At 42.2% G+C, this 16,623-nt stretch overlaps 2 protein-coding genes across 4 annotated transcripts; one reads left to right on the top strand and one right to left on the bottom strand.

The window, feature by feature from the left end:
- The first annotated feature begins 88 nt into the window (after positions 1–88).
- On the top strand, positions 89–2,995 carry LOC106605985 (E3 ubiquitin-protein ligase TRIM39). The gene is made up of 6 exons (XM_014202025.1): positions 89–685; positions 956–1,054; positions 1,431–1,661; positions 1,783–1,805; positions 1,950–2,068; positions 2,242–2,995. Exons 1-6 carry the CDS (start codon positions 287–289, stop codon positions 2,808–2,810), a joined length of 1,440 nt encoding a protein of 479 aa, XP_014057500.1. The 5' UTR covers positions 89–286; the 3' UTR covers positions 2,811–2,995.
- LOC106605987 (solute carrier family 25 member 40) lies at positions 2,996–16,582 on the bottom strand. Of its 3 annotated transcripts, none has more exons than XM_045718986.1 (11): positions 16,232–16,582; positions 16,005–16,118; positions 15,806–15,865; positions 15,604–15,710; positions 10,796–10,863; positions 10,151–10,275; positions 6,531–6,704; positions 5,455–5,564; positions 5,143–5,224; positions 4,939–5,019; positions 2,996–4,377 (listed from the first exon to the last, which is right to left on the bottom strand). In XM_045718986.1, exons 2-11 carry the CDS (start codon positions 16,045–16,047, stop codon positions 4,256–4,258), a joined length of 972 nt encoding a protein of 323 aa, XP_045574942.1. In that variant the 5' UTR covers positions 16,048–16,118; positions 16,232–16,582; the 3' UTR covers positions 2,996–4,255. The 3 variants fall into 3 exon arrangements, with proteins under 3 accessions (XP_045574942.1, XP_045574943.1, XP_014057504.2); XM_045718987.1 differs by lacking the exon at positions 16,232–16,582 and adding an exon at positions 15,111–15,157 and having other exon boundaries at positions 16,005–16,124; XM_014202029.2 differs by lacking the exon at positions 16,005–16,118 and having other exon boundaries at positions 16,232–16,569.
- Between the last annotated feature and the right edge of the window lie 41 nt (positions 16,583–16,623).

Raw genomic sequence — 16,623 nt, 5'->3', positions numbered from 1 at the left:
CTAATATTTTATTTTTAGAAAATGGCTTATAGATTCCCCCCCACCTCTCTCTCCCCTTAAGGAGCTGTCATGTCTTGAGTGCTGTCTCACAGATCAGTTTACATGGCAATGCACACATTTTACTGGCTTCACACACAGCTCTCCCAGATCTTCTATGTGTATCTGCTCTGTAAGACACAAGACATAACACAGGACTACAACTGAAAAACTATTCAGCAACACTGGTAAGACAGCTGCTGACTAAACCAGGGTGAGTTTTGAAATTGAAGTAACCACCTCACTCCAAATGCCATTAGGGAGTGAGAAAATGGCCTCCCAGGTGTCTGTCCCAGAGAAGGATCTCTCCTGTCCTGTGTGCTCTGAAACCCTCAAGGAACCTGTTCTCCTGTCCTGTGGCCATAGCTGCTGTATAGCCTGTCTGGAGTCATACTGGAAACAGATGGAATCGTGGGAATGTCCAGTGTGCAGCATAAAATGCTATAAGGATTCGATGGCTCTTGCTCTGAAGAACCTGTGTATGCCGGGTGAGAAAGTTTCAGTTAAACATGTCTGCAGTCTGCACAGCAAGCTACTTACACTGTTCTGTCTGGAGCATGAAGAGCCTATCTGTTCGGTGTGTGAGGGTTCAAGTAAACATAAAACACACAAGTGTATTCCAGTAGATGAGGCTGCTCTGGATCGCAAGGTATGATACAAAATATCAACTAACATATACAGTACATTCACTATAACAGGATCACTCTCTCCTAGCAAACGTCTAGTGCAGAAGAGTTCCTTATCATATGCAGCTATCCTGTCGTACTTGTACAGCCTTGATGTTCTCTTTGAAAAGCAAAACTTTTCTAAGGCCTTGTTCTGTTCAGATTGATCAGAATGTGACGTTCTCATAAATCCATCCAATTTTGCGTGCAATCATTAAAAGATCACACAAGTAAATGAACAAAATGAATTGTAGGAAGAGCTCATAGAGACTGGCCTGAAGCCCTTAGAGGAGCAGCTGGAGGGATTTAAAGAAGTTAAACAAAGCTTTGAAGAAACGGCAGAGCTTATTAAGGTAAGACTGCTTTGTAATGTTACAATGCAATATGCATATGAAAGTGAATCAGAATTTTTTTTTTTTATCATTTGGATTGAGCCAAAAGGGGTCCCCTAAATGGACATAAATATTACCCAGAAATGATATAATTGGACAAAAAAGGGGTACACCTTCCCACAACTATGAGCAAAAGCCTTAAACTAAGGATTGTGTGGTTTCATGAGTCTAGAAGTTGATTGTTATATCATGTGTATATGAACCATAGAGGCAACACTCAAGCCAACAAGCAACTAACGTTCCATACAGCCTCTTTAACAGTATAATATGTTCTGAAAAACTTTTCAGATTGATATGAAATATAGTGTAATGCCTGATGATGATACACTGTCTCCAGAGTCAGGCCCAGCAGACAGAAAATCAGATTCAGGAGGACTTTGAGAAACTTCACCAGTTTCTACGATATGAAGAGGCAGCCAGGATGGCTGTCCTGAGGGAGGAAGAGGAGGAGAAGAGTCGGAGGATGAAGAAGATGATTGACGATATGAACAGAGAGATAGCAGCCATTTTAGACACAACGAGAGCCATAAAGAAGGACCTGGTATCTGATGACATCTCATTCCTGCAGGTAAGGACCAATATCTCTGTGTTGTCTAGAGGTTATTTGGGATAGATTTATTGATTAACTGATGATTGATTTCAGTGATTACATGTATTATTGATTAATTTGCTCTTTTGTTCTCCTGCAGAACTACAAGGACACGTTAAAAAGGTAAGGCTACATCCTATTTGTCCACCACACTTCAGGTGAAGAATCTGGACCCTAACCCTAAGTGATCGGCCTCTTCTCTCTCTCTCTTCCCTGTGGTTCTGAACCCAACCCTACCGTATGACTAACTCTTGGATATTCTTCTAGAGCCCAGTGCACAAGCCCAGATCCAGAGCTTGTTTCTGGAGCGCTGATCAATGTGGCAAAGCACCTGGGAAACCTGCAGGTCAGAGTTTTGGAGAAGATGCTGAAGTCTGTTCAATACAGTGAGTCTGATTTTATTCTTACCAATGTTCATATCTTCACAAACATTTTTAAATTGCATTCAGACAATTTCAGATAAAAAAAAAACATCACTGATCATCTGGCAATAATGTCCCAGTAAATTAAACAAACAGTGGTTCTCTGGTTTTAAACATCTCTCTTTTTCTCTGTTCAGCGCCTGTGATTCTGGACCCCAACACTGCCCATCCATGTCTCATCCTGTCTGACGATCTGACCAGTATGAGATTCAGTGATGAGATACGGCTGCTTCCTGACAACCCAGAAAGGTTTGATAACTATCGAATGGTCCTGGGCTCTGAGGGCTTTGACTCTGGGACACACAGTTGGGACACAGACGTCGGGGACAATACAGTATGGTTTGTAGGTGTAGTCTATAAGTCTGTCCAGAGGAAGGGAGTGGTACAGACTGGACTCTGGCGTGTAGGCTATTATAATGATAAATACTGGGCACGTTGTCCAAAAGGGCCACAGACTGTCCTGACACTGGAAAACAAACCCCATCGGATCAGAGTGCAGCTGGACTGGGACAGAGATACACTGTCCTTTTACGACCTTGATAATAACACACACATACACACGTTCACACACACTTTTACAGAGAGATTGTTTCCATACATCAATATTGGCAGTAATCTCTACGCTGCTAGGATCTTACCAGGGAAAGCCTCTGTAACAGTGGAACAGCACATTATACCTCCCCATGTTAGCCCTTCTTCCTTTTAACTTGATCAGCTGTTGTGGTACGCTCACGCAACGGAAGGCTCCACTACCTCCGTGATTTAGATTTGTTCGGCAGGATTCAATTATGAATTGCATTATCATATGAATTATTTTATGTTAACAGAAACTACTGGATTGAACCAAATCACAAATCTTTGCTGATCTAATAAAAACAATTGATTCAACAATTCAAATGTCAAAATGTGACTTTTATTCTCTATGTATTTCTGTACAAAGTTGGAAAACATGTCACTGCAGGTGACCATTGTAGAATATATTAAACAATAGAAATATATATCATTGCTACATGTTTTGAGTACATGTACAGGCTGTCACAGTTCACAGTCCATGTCTGGCTGACTGGGGATTGAATATGGGATTCTGGAAGAGGTGCAAGTTAAGAGTTGAATTTCAGGTTTAAACTGGCAGTCTGGCACTGAACAGAACATGTATCCTGAAGGACCTTGGACCTTCTCTTCCAATAGGGTTGAGAATGAGGTGATAGAGAAAGCGGCAGGGAATGAGAGGGGGTTCTGCGGGACAGAGACTACTAACCAGAAGTTATCCCGCCTAATTCACAGCTTTGACACTCATCTCTACTGTCCCTGACTCCACTCTCCGAGGGTGTCTCAGGAGGAGTCGGGATATGCAAAAAAACACATTTCCCCATTTCAGAAATGGGTATAATACACACGTGTACATGTGTGAAACAGGACAAATATATCCATCAAATGATTTATTACTGTCAGACCCCGGATGGCACAGTGCACACAACCCCCATACCTCAATAACTAACGTAACGGGATAAAACACTTGTCCAATATGACCCCCCCCCCCAGTTTCTGGTTACAGAAAACTCTCTGATACCACCTACAGGGCAGTGGAATTAAATGCACTTCATAACATGATATTTCACCATGGGTGCACAGGAAAAAGATTATGCTAATTATTTGTAAGTAGTTATGAAAATGATAATACCTTCATGATTTGGCAAAAAAAAAATTATATATTTTAAATACAATCTGTGCACTTTTACTATTTTCTCGTCACAATTAGTATGGTGATTAAGTGCAGTATACCTTGATTGAGAAATATAAGATAAAATATGAATAATATTGATTACCTACAAATATTTGTCTTCAATATTGTTTTCATGTCTGCCAGTATTTCCTGCTTTGGAACAGAATCAAGTCCTGGCGTTCTTAGGTCCTAAACGCCAACATTAGCTACTTCCAGCTAGTCACATGACATATCACACTTGAACACTTTCTGAGGTGAGGTGTATTGGGGTGTCTAAGCAGCTGGGAGGACACAGGCATGCAAAGTTACGCCTGAAAATCTCTAAGGACCCAGGGAAAGGTAGAGGTAGCCAATACCTACTGTTGGCGATGGCTGATTGTGTTCTTGGTATTGTCTGTGGTTTGTGTGTGTGAGAGGCCCTAGTCAGGTCAGGTGTTGCTACTCAGCAGCCTCTCCTGGTTGTGCTTGCGGAAGAAGGCTTTCCCAAACTCATAACTGCTGATCATAATGGCACAGGCTGCGGCCACCTTGATCACCCTGGGAAGGAAACCTAGGAGAGAAACGTAGGAGAGGGAGTGAAAGGGGGGAGAGAGAGGGGTAGAGGAGAGAGAGTGAAAGGGGGAGAGAGAGGGGTGGAGGAGAGGGTGTGAAAGGGGTAGAGAGAGGGGTGGAGGAGAGGAAGTGATGGGGAGAGAGAGGGGTGGAGGAGAGGGAGTGAAAGGGGGGAGAGAGAGGGGTAGAGGAGAGAGAGTGGGAGAGAGAGGGGTGGAGGAGAGGGTGTGAAAGGGGGGTAGAGAGAGGGGTGGAGGGGTGGAGGAGAGGGAGTGACAGGGGAGAGAGAGGGGTGGAGGAGAGGGAGTGAAAGGGGGTAGAGAGAGGGGTGGAGGGGTGGAGGAGAGGGTGTGAAAGGGGGTAGAGAGAGGGGTGGAGGGGAGAGAGAGGGGTGGAGGAGAGGGAGTGACAGGGGAGAGAGAGGGGTGGAGGAGAGGGAGTGACAGGGGAGAGAGAGGGGTGGAGGAGAGGGATAAGGAGAGAAAGTAGGTCACCAGTTAGGAGACTAACCTGAGGTAACTGTGTGTTTTGGGTGAACTATCCCTGTAGCCTGACCTACCTACAAACAGTCCACCCACGCCGTTCTCAGCCACAATCTTGGTCATCACACTGAGAGTGGAGGAGGAGGCCTTGGACGACACTGCAGAGACGCATGACAACATAGCTGGGTTAGTAGTACAGGATCACTACACATCAACACATCACTAAAGATCATAAGGATGATTCCATGAATCAGGTGATCAGCCTGGAGTTCTATACCCACAATTCATAGCCTGGAGTTCCCCTATCTCCACCTGCCTCCTGGTCTTCACGACGTCGAAGGGAAGAGTTACTATGGAAGAGATCTGGAGGAAGACATAAACAAGGGTTAGAAATCACACTTATATTTGACAATGCTGCCCTCTAGCAGTAATAGATGGAAATAACACCATGTCAGCACAGAAGATGAGTTAGAGCTAGAATAACATTACAAAGGTACAACAAACTATATCAGATATTCGATGATCAATATATCTAGGTGCTCTACTAGACAGAACAGTTTGAGTTGAGCTGAGAGGACAGCTAGAATACTCACTGATCCAGACACCGCTCCGGATATGAAGGTGATGGCAAACGTTGGCTCTCTGATGTTGTTGTGCTTACACAGCCACGCCTTCCCCTTCTCATAGTTATACCAGTACATGGCTGAGGAGGAAACAGACACAACATGGAACTCCTGTTATCAAACACTAAGAGACAGAGAGAAGGAGAGGGGGAGAGAACAGGGGGCTAGAGAGAAGGAGAGGGAGAGGAGAGAGAGGAGGGAGCTAGAGAGAAGGAGAGAGGGCGCTAGAGAGAAGGAGAGGGAGAGGAGAGAGGAGGGAGCTAGAGAGGAGAGAGAGGGAGAGGAGAGAGAGGGAGAGGAGAGAGAGGGAGCTAGAGAGAAGAGAGAGTGAGAAATAGAGAATGTTGTATACCTGAGATAGTTATATAGTGATAGACATTGTGTTGTGTCTACCTGAGAGAGATAGAGAGATATAGTGATAGACATTGTGTTGTGTCTACCTGAGAGAGATAGAGAGATATAGTGATAGACATTGTGTTGTTTCTACCTGAGAGAGATAGAGAGATATAGTGATAGACATTGTGTTGTTTCTACCTGAGAGAGATAGAGAGATATAGTGATGGACATTGTGTTGTTTCTACCTGAGAGAGATATAGTGATAGACATTGTGTTGTTTCTACCTGAGATAGATAGATATAGTGATGGACATTGTGTTGTTTCTACCTGAGAGAGATATAGTGATAGACATTGTGTTGTTTCTACCTGAGAGAGATAGAGAGATATAGTGATAGACATTGTGTTGTTTCTACCTGAGAGAGATAGAGAGATATAGTGATAGACATTGTGTTGTGTCTACCTGAGAGAGATATAGTGATAGACATTGTGTTGTTTCTACCTGAGAGAGATATAATGATAGACATTGTGTTGTTTCTACCTGAGAGAGATAGAGAGATATAGTGATAGACATTGTGTTATTTCTACCTGAGAGAGATATAGTGATAGACATTGTGTTGTTTCTACCTGAGAGAGATAGAGAGATATAGTGATAGACATTGTGTTATTTCTACCTGAGAGAGATATAGTGATAGACATTGTGTTGTTTCTACCTGAGAAGGGCACGTCTCTAAGCAGTGTGGGTCCCCAGCCCCTCCAGAGAGACCGCCAGCCCTCGTTGCGTACTGCAGAGTGGATAACCTCACTCAGCTCCCTGTACGAACTTCTCTGGGACTGCATCTTAGTACGGATCAGCTCCAACGGACTGATCACTGTCACAGAGCCCACTGACTCACAGAGAGACAGAGACAGAGAGAGAAAGAGAGAGAGAGAGAGAGAGAGAGAGCGAGAAAACACTTATAAGCACTACACACAGAAAGAGCAGTTAAACAGAGCAGTTAAACACATACATTTCTTTCTCACATGAAAAGGAGGCCATAATTATATCATGGTGCTGGAGAAGATGGCTGATGTTTTATGTGCTCCTAACCAACTGTTTTTTTGTACATTTTTTGTGTTGTTTGTAACATCTTTTTTAACTTATTTTGTATATAATGTTGCTGCTACCGTCTCCTTAAGACCGATAATAACTTCTGAACATCAGAAGAGTGATTACTCACCACCAACTGGCAGGGACTTTTATTTCCTTTAACGAGCACGACAAGCCCGACGTGAAGGACATACTGCTTTCCCGGGAACAGGCCCAAATCCCCGTCATTTGCGTGAAGAGAAGACGGAGAAAAAGAGGGCGAAGGTCGGGCTGCCTTCTGAGAATTCATAGGCCTTCCTTTCTACTAACTAACGTGCAATCATTGGAAAATAAAATCGACGACCACACTATCTACCTAGAGAGTTTTCATCTGTATTTTTCATAGCTGTCTACATACCACCACTGACTAATGCTGGCACTAAGACCGCACTCAATGAGCTGTATTCCGCCATAAGCAAACAGGAAAACGCTCATCCAGAGGCGGCGCTCCTAGTGGCAGGGTACTTTAACGCTGGGAAACTTAAATCCGTTTTACCTAATCTACCAGGCAAGTTAAACTACTTCCATGCTCGCTTCGAGGCAAATAACACTGAAACATGCATGAGAGCACCAGCTGTTCCCGGCGACTCCGCAGCCAATGTGAGCAAGACCTTTAAACAGGTCAACATTCACAAGGCCAGACGGATTACCAGAACATGTACTGGGAGGATGCGCTGACCAACTGGCAAGTGTCTTCACTGACATTTTCAACCTCTCCCTGTCCGAGTCTATAATACCAACATGCATTAAGCAGACCAGCATAGTCCCTGTGCCCAAGAACACTAAGGTAACCTGCCTAAATGACTACCGACCCATAGCACTCACATCTGTAGCCATGAAGTGCTTTGAAAGGCTGGTCATGGCTCACATCAACACCATCATGCCGGAAACCCTAGACCCATTCCAATTTTCATACCACCTAACAGATCCACAGATGATGCAATCTCAATTGCACTCCACACTGCCCTTTCCCACCTGGACAAAAGGAACACCTATGTGAGAATGCTGTTCATTGACTACAGCTCAGCGTTCAACACCATAGTGCCCTCAAAGCTCATCAATAAGCTAAGGATCCTGGGACTAAACACCTCCCTCTGCAACTGGATCCTGGACTTCCTGACGGGCCGCCCCAGGTGGTAAAGGTAGGTAACAACACATCCGAAACGCTGATCCTCAACACAGTGGCCCCTCAGGGGTGCATGCTCAGTCCCCTCCTGTACTCCCTGTTCACTCATGACTGCACAGCTAGGCACGACTCCAACACCATTGTTAAGTTTATCGATGACACAACAGTGGTAGGCCTGATCACCGACATCGACGAGATAGCCTATAGGGAGGAGGTCAGAGACCTGGCCGTGTGGTGCCAGGACAACAACCTCTCCCTCAACGTGATCAAGACAAAGGAGATAATTGTGGACTTCAGGAAAAGGAGGACCGAGCACACCCCCATTCTCATCGACGGGTGGAGCAGGGTGAGAGCTTCAAGTTCCTTGGTGTCCACATCAACAACAAACTAACATGGTCCAAGCACACCAAGACAGTCGTGAAAAGGGCACGACAAAACCGATTCCCCCTCAGGAGACTGAAAATATTTGGCATGGGTCCTCAGATCCTCAAAAGGTTCTACAGCTGCACCATCGAGAACATCCTGACTGGTTGCATCACTGCCTTGTACGGCAACTGCTCGGCCTCCGACCGCAAGGCACTACAGAGGGTAGTTTGTACGGCCCAGTACATCACTGGGGCCAAGCTTCCTGCCATCCAGGACCTCTATACCAGGCGGTGTCAGAGGAAGGCCCTAAAAATTGTCAAAGACTCCAGCCACCCTAGTCATAGACTTTTCTCTCTGCTACTGCACGGCAAGCCGTGCCGGAGCGCCAAGTCTAGGTCCAAGAGGCTTCTAAACAGCTTCTACCCCCCAAGCCATAAGACTCTTCAACATCTAATTAAATGGCTACCGAGACTATTTGCATTGCTCCCCCCCTTTATGCCGCTGCTACTCTGTTATTATTTAAGCATAGTCACTTTAATAACTCTAACTACATGTAGATATTACCTCAATTACCTCGACTAACCGGTGCCCCTGCACATTGACTCTGTACCGGTACCCCCTGTATATAGTCTCGCTATTGTTATTTTACTCTTTAATAACTTGTTACTTAAATTTCTTATTCTTTAAACTGCATTGTTGGTTAGGGGCTTGTAAGTATGCATTGCACTGTAAGTTCTACACCTGTTGTATTCGGCGCATGTGACTAATAACATTGGATTTGATTTGATTGAAAATAAGGTGTCTGTCGTTTCCATATTTATTAGAAATTTTGCAGGATGAAATCTCTTGAGATGCACCATCTCATTTCAAGAGTGTCCCAACATATACATATATTTTTTATTTTTTTATTTTATTAAAGTATTTAGTAAGAAGAAGAATATGGCAACTACTGTCTAATAATAATAACAATTAAATAATTCTAATGATAATAAAATATAATTACATTAACAGCATAAAAAGTTGTTGTACAACTACTAATAGGCTTATAACTAATAAAAACTTCTGCTACAACTACTAATACAACTAAGTACTTATAATATAGAGTATACATATATATTTACAAATACCCTCACATGATGATGTTTCTATTAGTTAAAAACACAAACAGTTTGTTCTTAACAGTTGAAAAAGGGTTTCGTAAATGCGCTGTGTGATTACAATGTCCTAGTTTCTGTAGCTAAATGATTCCAGTCACTCAGGCCTTTGTACCGTATCTGAAAGATCTTACTCCAACCCCCTTTTGGAATTGCTGCCGTTGTCGAAAGTAGTGCGAGTTTTGTGAAGTTAGGTGTTCCTTAATATATACAGGGAACTTTAAGTTGATACATTTAAAAAGGAACTAGTACCAATGCAGTGGTCTTCTGTTTGGGATTGACAGCTAGTTTAGTGATTCAGACATTGTTCAATGATGTCTTATAATGGCATCCAAGAATGAATCTGCAAAGATAGTTATAAATGACATCTAATTTGCAAAGTAAGGTCTTGGTTGTGTTTTGATAGATGACATCACCATAGTCTAGGATAGGAAGCAGCAGTTGGGTTACTAAGGTCTTTCTAGTGGATAGACAAAACAACGTTAATCACTCTATCACTATTTATCGCTCTCAAGTATACATCACCACAGTGACCTGTAAGGTCAGAGGTCAGCTCACCTCTGGCAAGGGCGCCTGCTAGTAGAGGCGCCTCCTCAGCGTGTGACCCCATCCTGACCCTCAGGGCAGCACGCAGTTGGTCGTAACACGTGAAGTAGATCACCGTCGCCGGGACCGCCATGATACTGCAAGAAGCATTAACAGAGATGCAAATCTAATGTTTCCTCAAGAACCCTGACTCATTCAAATCAGGCATTACAAACAAGAAACCAACATCAACAGATGAAATATCCATAAACAACGAATAAAATGAATCAGCTTTTACCATATCAGACACAAATCAGATGGGTACAAGCAAGAGGTACAAATAAAATGTTCCCAAATTAATCAACAGCCCATGACTCAGCCGTTACCACACCGCTCAGACACAAATCCAGGACTGAGAGATTTAAAATAAAACATTAACAAATCAAATATCGATAAACCCTGAGTCTGCAAAATCACAGTGTCCATCCGTACTGCTCGATACAAATGAGCAGAATAATGGGAAACAATCGTAAACAACTGAATTATCAATAGACTATGAGTTTGCTGAATCACAGCGGGCCAGCCACTCAAGACACATCTGACCATAAATCAGTGCTGAAGGCAAGTAAGCAGTGTGAATTAGTAATGAGGCAGAGTAACGGCAGACTTCAGACTCACAGGGTTGGAGGGAGGCCGCTCCATAACGACTTGATACCTTCCCTGCGGACTATCTTAATAAAGGCATCCTGCAGAGAGAGGGTCAAAGAACCAGAGAAATAACTAATACATGATACTGATGTACATGTTTATAAACACTGAAGGGTTGTACCGAATGTGGATCTCCCGTTCGTCTACCGTTCATTCAGCACGCTGTTGATGTCTGACTGACGACACTTTTGTGCGATTCTACATGTAAAATCGGTTCACACTCGGTTCGCAAATTACAGCCGGCACTCTGTTCAAAGGAGCAAAGTACTCTCTGCAGGTAAATGCTATTGGTGTGTCCAAACCATTATTCAGTGACAATAAAAAGTATGTGAACCCTTTGGAGTTACCTGGACTTCTGCATAAACTGGTCATAAAATTTGATCTTCATCTAAGTCACAACAATAGACAAACACAGTCTGTTTAAAACGAATAACACACAAACAATCATATATTTTCATGTCTTTATTGAACACACCGTGTAAACATTCACAGTGCAGGGTGGGAAAAGTATGTGAACCCTTGGATTTAATAACTGCTTGACCCTCCTTTGGAAGCAATAACCTCAACCAAACGTTTTCTGTAGTTGCAGTAGTGGATCAGTGCACTCCTTCACTGGTCAGGATACATTTTTGACCATTCCTCTTTACAAAACTGTTTCAGTTCAGCAATATTTTTGGATGTATGGTGTGAACCGCTCTCTTGAGGTCATGCCACAGCATCTAAATCGGGTTGAGGTCAGGACTCTGACTGGGCCACTCCAGAAGGCGTATTTTCTTCTGTTTAAGCCATTCTGTTGTTGATTTACTTCTGTGTTTTGGGTCGTTGTCCTGTTGCGTCACCCAACTTCTGTTGAGCTTCAATTGGCGAACAGATAAGCCTTACATTCTCCTGCAAAATGTCTTGATAAACTTGGGAATTCATTTTTCCGTCGATGATAGCAAGCTGTCCAGGCCCTGAGGCAGCAAATCAGCTCCAAACCATGATGCTCCCTCCACCATACTTAACAGTTGAGGTTGATGTTGGTGTGCTGTGCCTTTTTTTCTCCACATATAGTGTTGTGTGTTCCTTCCAAACAACTCAACTTTAGTTTCATCTGTCCACAGAATATTTAGCCAATAGCGCTGTGGAACATCCAGATGCTCTTTTGTGAACTTCAGAAGTGCAGCAATGTTTATTTTGGACAGCAGTGGCTTCTTCCGTGGTGTCCTCCCATGAATACCATTATTGTTTAGTGTTTTACGTATCGTAGACTCGTCAACAGAGAATTTAGAATGTTCCAGAGATTTCTGTAAGTCTTTAGCTGACATTCCAGGATTCTTCTTAACCTCATTGAGCATTCTGCGCTGTGCTCTTGCAGTCATCTTTGCAGGACGGCCACTCCTAGGGAGAGTAGCAACAGTGCTGAACTTTCTCCATTTATAGACAATTTGTCTTACCGTGGACTGATGAATATCAAGGCTTTTAGAGATACTTTTGTAACCCTTTCCAGCTTATGCAAGTCAACAACTCTTATTCTTGGGTCTTCTGAGATCTCTTTTGTTCTCGCCTATCTACACACAATACCCCACAATGACAGTTTTTGCAAATTTATTGAAAATGAAATACAGAAATATCTCATTTACATAAGTATTCACACCCCTGAGTCAATACTTTATAGAAACGGGTACAAAAAAACCTGTTTAGTTACGAGAACCAAGCTATCGTAAGTGCTTTTTATAGGCCTATTATGCATTAGGTATAAACAAATAGAATATTCTATAATTGTGGTACAACAAAGGTAAACTATTCTTCTTGTGAATAGCAAACTCACATTTTTTGAGTGTTTTTTATTGGGCAGGGCAGCTCTAACCAACATCTCCAAACTTGTCTCAATGATTGTACTCCAGGTTAGCTGACTCCTGACTCCAATTAGCTTTTGGAGAAGTCATTAGCCTAGGGGTTCACATACTTTTTCCAACCTAGTGTCAGGATATGCGTGAAGGGCTGTAGGAAGTCAGGCGTAGGAGAGCAAATAGTTGGTAGCAAAACGGAGCCTTTTATTTGGCGACCCAAAAGCACACGGCACAAACTAACACGAAATACAAATAAGGGTTTAACATAACCCAGCTTAACCACCATAACGTGCGCATACATTGAACAGATAAACAATACCACACAAAGACATGGGGAAAACAGAGGGTTAAATACACAACACATAATGAGGGAAATGAGAACCAGGTGTGTGGAAAAACGAGACAAAACAAATGGAAAATGAAAAATGGATCGGTGATGGCTAGAAGACCGGCGACTTCGAATGCCCGAACAAGGAGAGGCATCGACTTCGGCAGAAGTCGAGACACCTACACTGTGAATGTTTAAATGATGTATTCAATATAGACAAGAAACATACAATAATTTGTGTGTTATTAGTTTAAGAAGAGTGTGTTTGTCTGTTGTTATAACCAATTTATGCAGAAATCCAGATCATTCTTAAGGGTTCACATACTTTTTCTTGCCACTGTACATCTTTATAATGCTTGTGGTTAGCTTTCAATGGGTGCATCACTTGAGGCTGGTTCCAAGTCCCACGGGCTGTGGCGGTCATGAAATGTTGTTAGCCGGTGAGTGTCAAGCAAATAACAGCCGGTCTAACGATAATTGACAGTTTAACATAAACACATTTAATATCTCCTGGCTTCCACAGATAGCCTACAAGCTACTGATGCAGACCTTTGGAACATCTACATTTTAAAAAGTCTAATAAATCCATGTAATATAGCCTACACCATCACAATAAATCCATGATTTATTTTAGACAAGTCTAAAGAAATATGATATGAAGAAAATGTAGTCTCTTTCAGATTAACAGAATAGCATACTCTGAGTTGTCCTTAAGTTAGGTCCTGATCTGGCTATGCCATATGGTTGTGGGCTACACTAGTTCATTTAGCAGACAAGATTTGCGTAGAATTCCGTGGCATTATTTTATATTATGAAGAATACCATTGAACATAGCTTAATAAAATAGAAAGGATATTTTCTCCAAACGATTTGAGGGAGTGTGGACATGCGGCTATTCTGTGTTGAGCGGTTAACAAAGAAACAGGTAATCCTATTTGGTTATTTATGTAACTTTAGTTGTGATTCAAACATTGGGCTATATGTTTTGTTTTTAAATACATTCTAAGGCTGCAAGAAGTAACTAATGATGATTAGAAAAAAGTTGCATGAAAGACATGAGCTTTGCTTTGTTTGTTGAAGTGTGTACAGTGCAGGCTGTACACACTTAATCAGTCTCTCAATCACAATTCGACAAGCACTTGATAATGCCTCAAATTTCCCGGTGGCATCCCCTTTGTGTGGCCGTAATGCCCCCTAAAAAAATCCATGCCTTTTGCGGCCAGTGGCCGTGGTGCCCTTGGGCTGAATATAATAATTATAATTCCCTTCTCCTGGCTGCGCGCTCCGAAGCACCTCTCACTCACAACCACTAGCATACAATTTTTTTTTTTTAAATGATAAGGCTGATGCAACAGATCAAAACGTTTAGCTTAACATTTTAATAAACTATTAGGCTATTTCTTCACATTATATGTGCAGCAATGCGCACATGGCAGTAGGCTAGAAGTGAGACTGTTCCATTAGTGGGAAAACACCATTCTCAAAAGTGACAGCAAATGCGATTATGCATGTACTGATTTTATTATTAAGGTGCCTTTTTATGGTGAAAATGATCTTCCCCAAACTTGAAACTAACGCATATGTATGCCAGTTAGGCTCTACACCCATTGTGACGCAGATTAATGTGCTTAATTTTAAGAAGCTATTTGGCCACTTTAGTTGCGATACAAACCTTATTAAAACATATAGGCCTATGGGCTAGGCTACATGAGGTGTGTGACTATGATTTGAAAAAGTCGCAAAAAAAAGGCATGTGCTGTTTGTTTCCTTACACTGGGCATCATCCACAAGTGATATTATATCATTCACAAGTGATATGCTAATATTGTCACCCATCAGACTATTCTTGATTTAATCTTGTCTTTACATAAACTAGATAATATATGTGTGAAATTTGTTTTGATTTAGAATGGACAATTATCATGCGCCTGTTTCGAAACTAGGGGGGAAAAAAAGACATCATGCACTTAAATAGCAAATGGAGGATGCTTTTCCCATGGTTCATTATCATGCCAGCCAGGTAGGCTGTACTCCTGTTGTAAAGATAAGCAATGTGCTTAATATTAGGAAAGTTGAGAAATAAATATAGTAGGCCTAGTCAATAGAAATCTGATGGGATCCTTACCTTTTTAAAAGAGGCCATCACTCTGTTTTCTCACGCGACTGCATAGCCTATAGAAAGGTTGCACAACATGAGCTCATGGACTCTCATGAAGTGTTTGATTAGATTTTCTATTACATTTGCATTGATGTCAGAGTGATTAGAGGGACAATAGAGTGCTGAGTACCAGGCAGTTAGCAAGTTTGGTAGGCTACTAATGACCAGCAGCAGCATCAGAGCTTGGAGAAGCCTAATTACCGTGGCTAAACGGTCATGTGGAATTTGACTGCCATCATGACTCATTACCGCCCGTGTGGCAGTAATACGGTTACCGTAACAGCCCTAGTCCCATCTAACCCATAGCCTCTGACCCTTGGCCACAATGAGCAATATCTCAATGTTACCCTCTGATAGGCTAGACAGAATTTTCATCACATTGCACACGATACACACCAACCCAATCCTTGCATATCTAGATGTGGGTTGGGAGTTGGGTAGAGGTGTTAGAGATGTTTACCAGAGTGCCATTGAAGTGGCCGGGGGCCTTGTACCAGGCCTTGGAGTTGCCGTTCGTACACACACAGGTATGGTCCATCAGGCCATTGCAGTACACAAAGCATTTCCCTGGAGAACAATGAAGACATACATAATGGATTGAGCACTGTGGTTTAGAGAGAGGACACAGGAATGGTAGGTTAAATTGATTAGTGTCTTATTACCTTTGGGAAAAGGACTTTTCTGAGCCTGGAGTCTGATCTTGACGACATCCAGAGGTGTGACTGAAAAAAGACAGTTGTACAACCAGTTAAAATATTTAAATATAATAGTTCCACAATCACACACACACACATATATATATATATATATATATATATATATGAGTCAGTGTATGTGTGTGTAGAGGGTTCCCGTGCTCACCAAACAATGACGTCAGGAGAGCCCCTGAGCAGGAAGCCAACATCTATTGAAATGGAGTAATGCCATTGGTGTCGACGGGCACATGATTTTTACCAGAATTACCACTCATCTTGCCTAAGAAAGATATTCAAAATAACATTTGATTCAGTTGTTGTTATGAACATTTAATTGACCAATACATTATTGTTGAATTCTGGCCAGTAACAATTTGTAATCGTTATGTTTACCTTAGAAAAGCTTCTTGCTAGCTATATTGCAGGAACTAGAAGCTAGCTAATTTATTTAATCTAGCTACTCTTCCACAGTGGACAAGTCTTGCTCTTTGTCAGCGACGGAATCCAAAGCAAACCCATTTTAAATGTGATGTCCCGGTATTCTTATAGCTCGTATCTGTGTACATGTGCTTCATGGGGCAATTCCACAATACATGGCTTCATTCAACTAGATAAAGTGAAATAAGAATAGCTAGTTTACCCAACATGACATTTGTAAAAATATTTAGACTTTCAGCAGAGCACATTCTTGGCACAAGGAGAGCCAGCACATGATTACAGCTACACTAACTAAATACCTATAAATATGACAAATTCCAATTTCTCACTAAATTATGCGTTAGGGA

The sequence above is a fragment of the Salmo salar genome, chromosome ssa05 (assembly GCF_905237065.1).
Source record: "Salmo salar chromosome ssa05, Ssal_v3.1, whole genome shotgun sequence".
NCBI classification, from domain to species: domain Eukaryota; kingdom Metazoa; phylum Chordata; class Actinopteri; order Salmoniformes; family Salmonidae; genus Salmo; species Salmo salar.
This window is presented reverse-complemented; position numbering and strand designations above follow the sequence as displayed.

What these genes read in the sequence shown, in the direction of transcription:
- LOC106605985 (XM_014202025.1), top strand. Translation starts at nt 287, where the DNA reads ATGCCATTAGGGAGTGAGAAAATGGCCTCCCAGGTGTCTGTCCCAGAG. An exon ending in AAACGGCAGAGCTTATTAAG is followed by an intron (nt 1,055 to 1,430) that starts GTAAGACTGCTT and finishes CACTGTCTCCAG; the next exon opens with AGTCAGGCCCAGCAGACAGA. An exon ending in TACAAGGACACGTTAAAAAG is followed by an intron (nt 1,806 to 1,949) that starts GTAAGGCTACAT and finishes ATATTCTTCTAG; the next exon opens with AGCCCAGTGCACAAGCCCAG.
- LOC106605987 (XM_045718986.1), bottom strand. Translation starts at nt 16,047, where the DNA reads ATGTTGGCTTCCTGCTCAGGGGCTCTCCTGACGTCATTGTTTG. An exon ending in TAGAGACGTGCCCTTCTCAG is followed by an intron (nt 5,565 to 6,530) that starts GTAGAAACAACA and finishes TTTCCTCCTCAG; the next exon opens with CCATGTACTGGTATAACTAT. An exon ending in CGTGGGTGGACTGTTTGTAG is followed by an intron (nt 4,378 to 4,938) that starts GTAGGTCAGGCT and finishes TTTCTCTCCTAG; the next exon opens with GTTTCCTTCCCAGGGTGATC.